Source organism: Atta colombica, unplaced genomic scaffold, assembly GCF_001594045.1.
Source record: "Atta colombica isolate Treedump-2 unplaced genomic scaffold, Acol1.0 scaffold14, whole genome shotgun sequence".
In the NCBI taxonomy this organism is placed as follows: Eukaryota; Metazoa; Arthropoda; class Insecta; order Hymenoptera; family Formicidae; genus Atta; species Atta colombica.
Genome location: NW_017259228.1, coordinates 50,406 through 61,060, shown reverse-complemented (window position 1 = coordinate 61,060; position 10,655 = coordinate 50,406). Strand labels below are relative to the sequence as shown.

At 34.2% G+C, this 10,655-nt stretch overlaps 1 protein-coding gene across 1 annotated transcript; it reads right to left on the bottom strand.

Moving 5' to 3' along the window:
• Positions 1 to 6,623: 6,623 nt before the first annotated feature.
• Positions 6,624 to 10,622, bottom strand: LOC108684733 (cytochrome P450 18a1). Its single transcript, XM_018189195.1, has 5 exons — positions 10,241 to 10,622; positions 9,578 to 9,693; positions 8,791 to 9,220; positions 8,387 to 8,651; positions 6,624 to 7,225 (listed from the first exon to the last, which is right to left on the bottom strand). The coding sequence occupies exons 1-5, from the start codon at positions 10,620 to 10,622 to the stop codon at positions 6,799 to 6,801; spliced, it is 1,620 nt and encodes a 539-aa protein (XP_018044684.1). The 3' UTR covers positions 6,624 to 6,798.
• Between the last annotated feature and the right edge of the window lie 33 nt (positions 10,623 to 10,655).

The window sequence follows — 10,655 nt, the reverse complement described above, 5'->3', positions numbered from 1 at the left end:
TACAACAAAATACATTTGAATTTCATGGAAATATTATACGTATGCTTTATTTTTTGTATATGAATAATATGCATAATTAACAATAAAAATAATTAATAATACCTTTTATTAACTCCTATTTTAAATATTAATTGTTATTTTTTAATGCTTAAATAATTTTAATGTTAATTATATCTATCTATCTAGTTTTATGTACACTATATGGCTGACTTCCATATGGATAGTACTTGTGACTATTTCTTTATATCCAATGTAAAATTAAGATTACATTTTTTTATAATATGACGTGTTACGCTTTGAATAATTGATTGTGATCTGGAAGCGGAGGGTAGACACTTGATTAAACAGCGAAGAGGAATTTTGCCAATTCTCAACCAAAAAGTAAGAAAATACTCATTCTCTGTTTAATATAGAAATTATTTCCAACATCTGCGAACTAAATCTTGTAAGACATTGATGGTAAATTATCTACAGCATTGCTGACGATGAAAGGAAACCGAAACGTTCAGTAAGTTTATAGTCAATATTCAATGCAAAATTATTGGTAATATGTTATATGAATTACGCTTCAATTATCGCGCTATATTAATGCTCTCATTGTCCATTTATTTTATTATTATTTTTAACATTTTTTTATAATAATTACTTTTTTTTTACAGAAAATTAGAAAATTCTTTTTCAGAATTAAAGTATATATATTAATACGTGTCTGTGAGATAGAGTTTATGCCAAAAATGAAAAAAAATAGTTTAAATTGAGATCTTTACCATTTCTTATTCCAATATGGCGTCATTTGTTTGATTTAAAAGCTTTGCAATCTGTACTTACGAAATTGATCATAAACTAGAAGTTTATGAACGATACCCCAATAACGTAGAGTTCTTAGAATTAAACGTCTAATTAAAACGCTATTCTATTTATATACACGTTATATATACTATTTATATATATGCGTGAAATATTAATGTAATAATAAAGATGTATTAATGTGTCACATTTTATCGATAAAATAGCGATCTCGTCGGAATTCGAACTCTTTATTTTAGAATCCCCTTCACACACAATCTGGAACTGTAGTAACTCTACAGTTATTGGGATAGTAATATCACAAATTAAATTGTTAAATAATTGTACGCTGAACGAAGTTAAGAAACAAAATGCGCTTCGATTTTATATGTCTCTCAAGCAATATTAACGAGATCAATATAGCAAACGTTGCAGGATGTCAGATGTGTGCCGGTTTATAGCGTGATTGCGAACCACAGCAGTTAAATTTCGACATCGACAAATATCTCAGACCGTCGATATTAAAAAGGAACGCTTTTTATTAAAAACGTGCAGAGTGAAGTTGAGTCGCGAGAAAATGTCTACTCTATGGAAATGGAACGGCACTTATTTGCACGCACCTCGCTCGTATTTTACGCATTGGCGCATTTTTACCACCATGCGTTCTCAATATGAAGAGACAAACCCGTTAAAATGTCAACCACGATCATGGGCTTTGAAAGATGATTTTACATAAACCGCGCCGCCCCTTCGCTTAATTCGCTCTTTCTTCGTGTCTCACTCTCTTTCACTCTTCTTTTTCTCATCGGATTCATGAAATTCCGTCAACGTTATGCAACATACATTTTTATCTCACAATGTAGCGACCTTGGGTGAACTATAAGCGCACCGTTCACCTACTGCCGAAATTGCGCGTTTCCTTTTACTATTCCTTGATTGTCGAAATTGATTGGAATTTTCTTATATTACTTTCTAGACATCAACATTGGTTATGTTTTCTGCTATTCTCTTGATGCACAAGAATATTATAGAAAAAAAGAAAACCAAAGTCCTAAGGGCAATAGCAAAATAAGCATAATATAGCATAGCAATCAAACTATCCAGCGACTATCCAGCATAAAGTGCCATATTGACTTACATAACATGCATTAGTTCTAGTCTTATATTAGCTACAGTGTACTATTCTAATTTTAAGAGTTTTAACATTTTCTCTAAAAGCAAGTAAGAAAAGGTCAAGATTCGAAATCGAAACGGATGATGAATGTATTGCTTCTTCCTTTCTCGACAATATATTCCATGCATTTTTAATATTATTATGGAATTGCAGTGTGAACACAATCGCGCAGTGAACACAAAATTACACAATATACATAAAACAGCACTATAAGGAATTATTAATTTTATTTATATATTATATTATATATTATATATATATTTATATTATATATTTATATATTTTTTTGCCATGTCAAATTTATTAATCTAATTTAGCTTACATCGTATAACAAGTTAAACGACATTTTTTATATCAATGACACATGAGAATAAATTAATAACTTTTTACTAAGAAATATTACAAATGTTTTAAAATTTTTTTGGCGATTGTAATAATGTGTAATATAATAAATAATTAATACAATAGAAATTTGGAACAAATATAAATGGTATAAGTATAACTTACAACATGTACGTAAAATTGATGAACGAAACGAAACAATCAATCAATTCTTACATGGAACTTTTTGATAAATTATATTGCGATAGTCGAACTTCTATTGGGAAAAAGATGAAGAAATCCAAACGATCCGAGTTATAAAAAGACCCTGCTCTAACATACTTTCAACTTTGTGCTAATAAAAAAAAAGAAAATAAACCACAAAACGCCTCTTCCTGCTTCATTGAGCCAAGCCTTGAAGCAACGGTTCTTCACAAACTTTCTGTCTTTACTGTGGCAGGCCAGTTGGCACTCGACCGACTCTTCGGCGAGAAAAGGCCACGAAGTTATATGCCGAAGCGCGAAGTAAAAGGGCCCTTACTGGGGCAGCAAGCGCCACGTGTCGCGATTGCACACCTGGAACACCAATGCACTTTTATAGTACGATATTGCAGGAAATGCGTTATCAATGCACCGTCCCTGGGACGTACTGGTGTGAGCTGACCTTACGTAACTTGTATGCGGTTTGGGGCCACTTGACTCTCGTGTCATTAACCTTACCGGCGTAATGTACTCAGTGATGATATTTCGTTAGAAACCCAGAACGCGCGAGTTTCTCTTATGTAAGCGCGCGCCAACTGTTTGTCCCTCGTTCTGCGATGCCACATGAATCTTGCATATCGTACGAGACAATACGCGGAATTATTGACAGAGAGAAGCAGTAAATGATTACTCTAACAGACTTCCAAATTTTTCTTATTCTTCAAATTATAATATTTTTTCAAAAATTCCAATAATTATTTTAAACGTGAAATTTTAAACGTGAAAATATCGAATTAATGATTCTAGTTGACAATTGCAATTAAGTTATAATAAACCATTAATTTTTACGACTTTCTTTTTAATCTGCACCCAGTTAAAGTAATTAATGAGATTGGAGCTATTCGTGAATGACTGTACGAATTGAAAAGTGTCTTACCAAATACGAGGCTGAACGGATCAGTGGAAGAGAAAGCTAGGCCCAGCTCAATACTCTTTCGTAGGCTCCAAGCAGAAGTCCTCGAAGAATTGAGTAGTGGCAGGAAGGGATGAGCGCGCGATCAGAGAACCGAAGGCCGATGATGCATGCAGCTGAAGAACCATAAATTTTTTTTACTCATCCTTAAGAATCCGGTTTCCAAGACTGCAATTTCCAATAAAGTTTTTCGCGGTTTTTTCGATAAAGAATTCGATTCCAAGAATTTCTTGAAATATTCGGCTGATGAACATTCGATTCGTCATTACAAATGTATGTTTCCTTGATACATATCTTTATAGCGAAATCTTTTTAGCGATATTTCTATACATTTTAAATATATTGTTATTTTGTTGTATACTGTTATTTTGTTGCCAAATAATGAAATAATCTGAATATACTCAAAGAATTATTATCTTGTGCTGTAATTTTTGAAAATTTGCTTATGAAATCTTTTCAAAATCTTTTCGAAATGAACATCAATTCTGATTGAATTTTTTAAGATGAATAATATTATTTATTAATAAGAATAATAATATTTATTAACTTATTTATTAATAAGAATAATAATATTTATTAACTTATTTATTAATAAGAATAATAATATTTTTAATGATTGTTGTGATAGGGATGAATAAATCGAACGATCATTTCAATTATACAACATCTTTATTGTGTACAAGATTTATTGTGTAAAAGAAAGAAGAAAGAACAAACGTTTTTTGCTGTCGATAGGTGAACACAATACGGCATTCATGCATGCTAACATAAGACTAATTAACGCTCTATATCGGATACTTAAGTGAGGGAGCTTTGCGCGCGCGGCATCGACCCCGTGGAAGCGGGGTCCATCAGTCGTCGAGTACGCTTAAATTTAAGAATAAGGGTACGCATTTTGGACTCGAGCTTCTAATCTTAGGAACGAGATCGGAACCGTTACTGCGCGGCTCCTCGCCGATTTTAGGATGCACAGCCTAAGATATCTTTGGGAAATCGGATTGAACGACGTCACAATGATTCATCGACCGTACATCCCGGGTCTCTTAGATTCACAGCCTCAGTCCGCGCTCGCACCCGAGCTGTGTGGCAATAAATCTAATCGGTCTGATCGACATTCATTCTAGCATTTCCAAACGTTCATCGCACTGCGCGATCATCGAATAGCAGATGTCGCAACAAAATCTCAAAACGAATCTCACAACGACGACTTTCACGAAAATTGCTTACGGGCTTAGGCCTGCCTGGGTGACCAATTCGTGGATCAACCGATTTCGAAGCATCGATTTTATATCCTATTGCTAGAAAAATCGTTAGAAAAGTCAACGCGATATTGGCACGTGGTGGCGTCGATCAGCTTTGTATTTAACATTAAAATCATTCAACGTATACGTGACCATCAAACGTATATGCTGACAATCAAAATTATCATATTTATTTACAAAAATATACTGTCTTTTTTTCTCTTTCTCTTTCTCTCGCTTACTGTCTTCTTATCTTAATAATGAATTGCTATTATTATTGTGAACGAAAGAGGAGCCTCGGATAATGAGCTGCTATCCTCGTTCGTTCACGGAGATCTATGGCGAATCGACGGCATCGAATCAATCGGCCGTTTGGAAGACCGGCCGGTGTTATTTAATCGCGTTTGATGTCGTTAACGTCATTAACGTCGTTAAGCTCTCGACGAGACATTCTGGCGAGAATCACGATTTAGTATAGTACAGCAAGATTGGCGTTATTCATTAAGCACGAAAGGTTGCATTTGAAATCGTTAATATCATAAAGATAATTCTCAACATGCGAAATATCCCGTTGAGAGCCACGACTTAGCACAATAAAAAAATAAGTAAAATTGACAGTAAGGTACGAAATCACTGTCGAAATTTTGTTCGAGATACGTCGGACGAATCTCGCTTGTCAATCTCGCCGATCTAAATTAAGCGCGAATAAATACGAATAAGGGTGAACGGGAACAAAGTAATATTAGGTATGGGAAAAAGTTCGTGACGTTTTTCCTATTAGATGGCATTAAAAACGCCACGAACTTTTTCCCATACCTAATATTTGCAGAGCAATAAATACTTATGAATGATTGAAGAATTGGAATAATGAGTTTGGTATGAAATGAGAGAGTAAGGAGAAAGGAGGAAGTAGCGAGAAATGTTGTGAAATAAGCTCCTTTGTACTCTAACAAATTAAGTAAATTAACTAATCTCTAAAAAAAAATTTCTTCTACATCAAAAAAACTAATCTACTATTATGGTCTCGGCGCTAGTATAAGATGACTATTTAAAATTTTTAACGGGATTGTGATAACGGTATCACAATTAGCAGTTCGATGATACTCACATTTTTACACGATTGACTATTTTCTTGATCAAATTTTTGATCAGCATGACATTATTTAATCTCGCATACGTGGTAAAAAAAATTTTGGTATGGCGTCGACGGTAAACGTCACGAATTAAAAAAATATAAAAAACAGAAAAAATTGTAAATAGAAATTGGATCAATAATAATAAATTAAATAAGATCCCTATTTTCAGTCAAAGCGGATCTTGGTATTTAATAATATTTATATATACGTTTTAGGCAAATTCATTTTTTAGTTCTATATACTGTACATTAATTCGAAATATAAAAAAGATTGTAAATTTATTAAAATCTGGATGTCATCGAAGATAAAAAAATGAAATTGTAAAAAGTATTTTATTAATAATAAAATGATGGATATAATACTAAAAAATGAAATAAAATTACATGAAATCTCGCCATACCAAAGTGACTTAAACGGAGTAATTAGGCATGTCGAGTATTGGATACACTCGAGAATCTAGCTTATATCTAACTTACATGATTCTTTTACATTAGTAGAATTATTCAGTAACTTTTACAATCTATCAATTTTTTTTTTTTTTTAAGAATCATTAATTTCAAATTATATTCATTAAATTGTACTTTAGATGATAGAGAACAATCGATTACGTTTTGAAAGAATTTCTAATTTCTAAGAATTAAAACAAGTTTTTTTTTTTGTAAACTTAAAATCCCTAAACTGAAAGCCGCTCATTTTTAAATTTAAAAAAACATCTACAAATTTTTTAAGGTAGGATAATGTCAAAATTTTCGCAAATATTTTATTTTACATAAAGATTTTGATGAAGCGCAATTTATCATTCTCTTATAATTAGTGTACGATTAAATAATCTTACGGATCTCCAGCTTGGCATGCGTGGATGGACCCCATAGCGTTAGCACGCGACTTGCAGATTCTCCTCTGCCTGTTCGCCTCTCCGGCAATAGGAACAAGTACCGTGCCCGTGCTTTAAAGTTCGTCGAGGTCTTAATGGCTGCCAATGTTACGCAAGGGTCCATTGACCGAGACTTCGTTGTTGTCGCAATCTGCCAAAAGCAGATCTCTCTGCAGCAAGCAAACTTTAAAGGATGTCGGTGATATTGTTACGCCAATGTTGCCTTCCAGGCTGGGCAATGGGGCTCCTTCAGGTAGGCTCAAGTTAAACATGTGCATTAGCGAACTGAAGAATAGGAAGATCTCCATGCGGGCCAACACCTCACCCAGGCACTTTCGTCTACCGACTCCAAAGGGCATGAAGAATTGTGGCTGTGACACTTTACCTTCGGCAGAGAGAAAACGGCTGGGTCGGAAGGCTTCCGGCTCGTCCCAGAGTTCAGGATCCATATGCACCGCATACAACAACGATACCACGCTGGTACCGGCTGGTATCATATAGTCATTTAACATCACATCCCTGCAACAATAATTACACTGTTGAAAAATTTGTATATTTTTGTGAAAAAAATCTACGAATTAAGGTGTAAAGTAATGAACGCATTATATAAATTTAAAATATGTTTCTTATATTAAATGAACTTAGTAAATATAAAATGTAAATGTTATTGAAATGATTTAAAAATATATTAAGGCAACACAATTTGCATATATTTATTAAATATGTTAAAATAAGAGTTACAAAATAAGAGTACTGATTTTCTATAACAAGAGGATGATAACGTCTCGGCATGATAACGTGTTATGGCTTCTACATACTAGACATAGAAACGCTTACTGCGCGGCAAAATGCGATGATATGTTATACGTGCAAAGAAAAGCAGCCTTAATATGTAAAAGTTACATTAATATTTTATTAAAAATTTCTTTTAAATTCAATACATTTTTTCCAACTGTGATAATATTTTTAGAAGATTCCAACTGATGAAAATTAATCGATTAAAAATAATCGATAATAATTAGCTCACTTTATTAGTAATTTTCTAAAAGAGGATACACAATACATATTTCACGCAAAAATTAATTTAATTGTTGTATTTAATATTTGATAATCATATATTTCAACAGTCATTAACTACACGAGATATTAACCAACTAATGAAGTTAACTTGGGTTTTTACACGCACACATATGCGTTCGTCGCTTTTTCTAGCCACGTTCTTCGCGAAGAAGTGAAACCTTGTCGCCCGTTTTGTTTCTAATGGCGACCGCTGCTTTCATGAACGATCATTGCTAACAAGTATTCTTAATGTATCGAATCCGATTCACCTGCTCTGACTCTGATAGGCTCTTTGTAAGAGAAACAGTTTTAAGGTCATTAACCTTAAACGCCTCGAACCAAAGGCGGGGCTGTCCGACCGAAAAGCAGACGAGGGGCCAGGCACCTTTTGCTTTCACTTTTGCTCGCCGAATATAATCGTCCAAAACGACTGTGCACGCGCGCGCGTGAGGTTCTGATATGCCAGACACGGAAAGCCGCCGAGGAAGAAGGCGAGGACGGTTGTGAAACCCGCTCTTAGCTCAGAAAGAAAGGGAAAGGGCCGGTCGTATAATGCGAAGAAATGGACGGTAAAGAGGATGCAAGAGCAATATGAGAGTAATAAATTAAAAATTAATTTACCGTGTAGTAGCGTGCATAGTACCAAGTGGTACAAGATTGGATCTGCGAAGAACTTCTAGAATTGTCGCCTCAGTGATCGGAAGAAATTGACGATCGTCCAATGAGGGTAATCTTGATCTTCCTACAATTTGATCCAATTCATCCTGTACTGCTTTTGCTGCTTCTGGATAATGCAACATGAAAATTATCGACCATTCCAGAGTATTCTTCACCGTTTCCATACCCGCGGAGAAGAGATCGCCCAGAACTTGTTGCATTTGACGAACTGTGTAAAGAAAAGAGCTCAATCAAAAAAGTTTTTGCGTTATACATAAATCGTTAAATTATATAAATATAATGTTATTAATATTATTTGTACAGAGAGAACTAGCATAATCCTTTGAAAAAAATCGATTTCTACTCACCATTATCTTTCCCCTCAAAAAGCTGATCTTCTCTATTTTCTTCCTCAGCTTTCTGAATTTCATACAGATAGGCATCGAGAATATCATTAATGTTATTGTTGTTATACGTTGCTTTATGCTCATTGATAACTTCTTGAAAGAATTCAGCCATTTCCGATCGATTTCTTTCGATTTTATGTTGGATGTTATTAATCCACGGACAGTGACGCAATATCGGTATATGATTCGCTAACGTCACTTTACCAAACAGTTTGAATCCTTCGTTAATGAGATTCATAAACCTCTCGAATTTCGGATCGCCATGGTAGAAACGTATTCCCATTATAACCGAGCAGATTACATTACTGATCGATACAGCGAGAGAGGACGTTAGGGTTGTGGGCGCTCCACGTCTCATTACCAATCTCTTAAGAAATATCTCGACTTCGTGCTAGATTAAAATATTACGATTGTTTATTTTACAAAAATTTGTATTAAATTTTTTGAAAAATTTTGTGAGCAAAATATTTTTATATATTTTCTTTGTATATAGAATATTTGTTTATATATTTTATTTGAATGGAGAAAAATGTATATTTTAATATATTTATATATTTACATATTTATTTATAATTTTATATATTTATATTACATTGTTGTTAAATTATAAATGACACATTTTAAAAATATCGCCCAAAGAAAAATTCTTCAATATTTATTTTAAAATTTTATAATAAAATTTTATATCTCTTATGTATATAAGATAAATCAATAAGATTAGACTTATTAATTTGATTTTAATACTCACCATGATCTTTGATTCCATATTTTTGGGGCTATAGAAGTTCATACCGAACTTTTTAAGATTATTATGAACAAATTTCCTCTGATCCTTCCACAGAGCACCTTCCGTATTAACGACACCTGCAACAGCAACGAAAGCGATGCTGAAACTCATACATGCGGCACGTTTTTCGCGAAATCATTTCCTTTTCACGGTATTAATCTGCCACAAATGATTGATTGTAACACGTCGAAACAGAAATTAGCATTAATCGGGGATCAACTGGAAACCCGCAATCCTTGGAAATGATAATTCAGAAAATATAGAAACAATCATGGTCATGACCAGCTAATCAAATGCGAGCATTTTATTAAACAAATTGACTACTGCGCATCCTTCATGCGCCATCACTTATGTATGTATGCGTGATCACGGAAACAATCGCGGAAAAGAAATCACTCGTGAAGTTTTCTCCAAAATTGTATCTTAATTATTTTATTATCGCTAATTATTTCGCGCAACAGATTGAAAAAAGAAAGTTCCAATGTCAGTCGGCATTGAGAATAATCGAACGCGTGGCACGAAAGACGAGCAAGTCGGCAGAGTGCTTTAACCCGTCTCGATGATACGAGAGCTAAAGTCGTGAGATAAAGTGTATTATCAAAATTTGCTGTGCCTGACACTTACCGTATCCATCGATGATGTTCATGAAGTCGTTACGTGGTCTGCCAGTAAACTCCTCACGTCGAAATGAATCGCGTATGATGAGATAATCGCTGATAACGACGGTCAACTCGGAACCGATGTTAACGCTAAATATTCCACCGTACTTCTTGGCCAGCTCATTGAAATGCAGGTGTACAGCTCCTTTGATGAAGGGTATGTAGCCACAAAACGGCAGTCCCCATGGACCAGGAGGTAATTTATATCTCAAGGTACGGTTATATTTCAAATATAGGAAATAGGTCACCAGTGTAACACTGACGAATATCAGAAGAGAGAAACAGACTTGAGTCTCACTGCCGCCCATTATATGCCAAAGCCATCGCCCGAATTGTTTTACCAGCATCTCGTACGAATCACGGATCACCGATTGATTAAA

Excerpts from the sequence above, each read along its gene's own strand:
- LOC108684733 (XM_018189195.1), bottom strand. The coding sequence starts at position 10,622 with ATGCTGGTAAAACAATTCGGGCGATGGCTTTGGCATATAATGGGCGGC. Across the intron at positions 8,652-8,790 it reads TTTTGAGGGGAAAGATAATG|TTCGTCAAATGCAACAAGTT; the intron begins GTGAGTAGAAAT and ends TTCTTTACACAG. Across the intron at positions 7,226-8,386 it reads ACTATGCACGCTACTACACG|GGATGTGATGTTAAATGACT; the intron begins GTAAATTAATTT and ends TTATTGTTGCAG.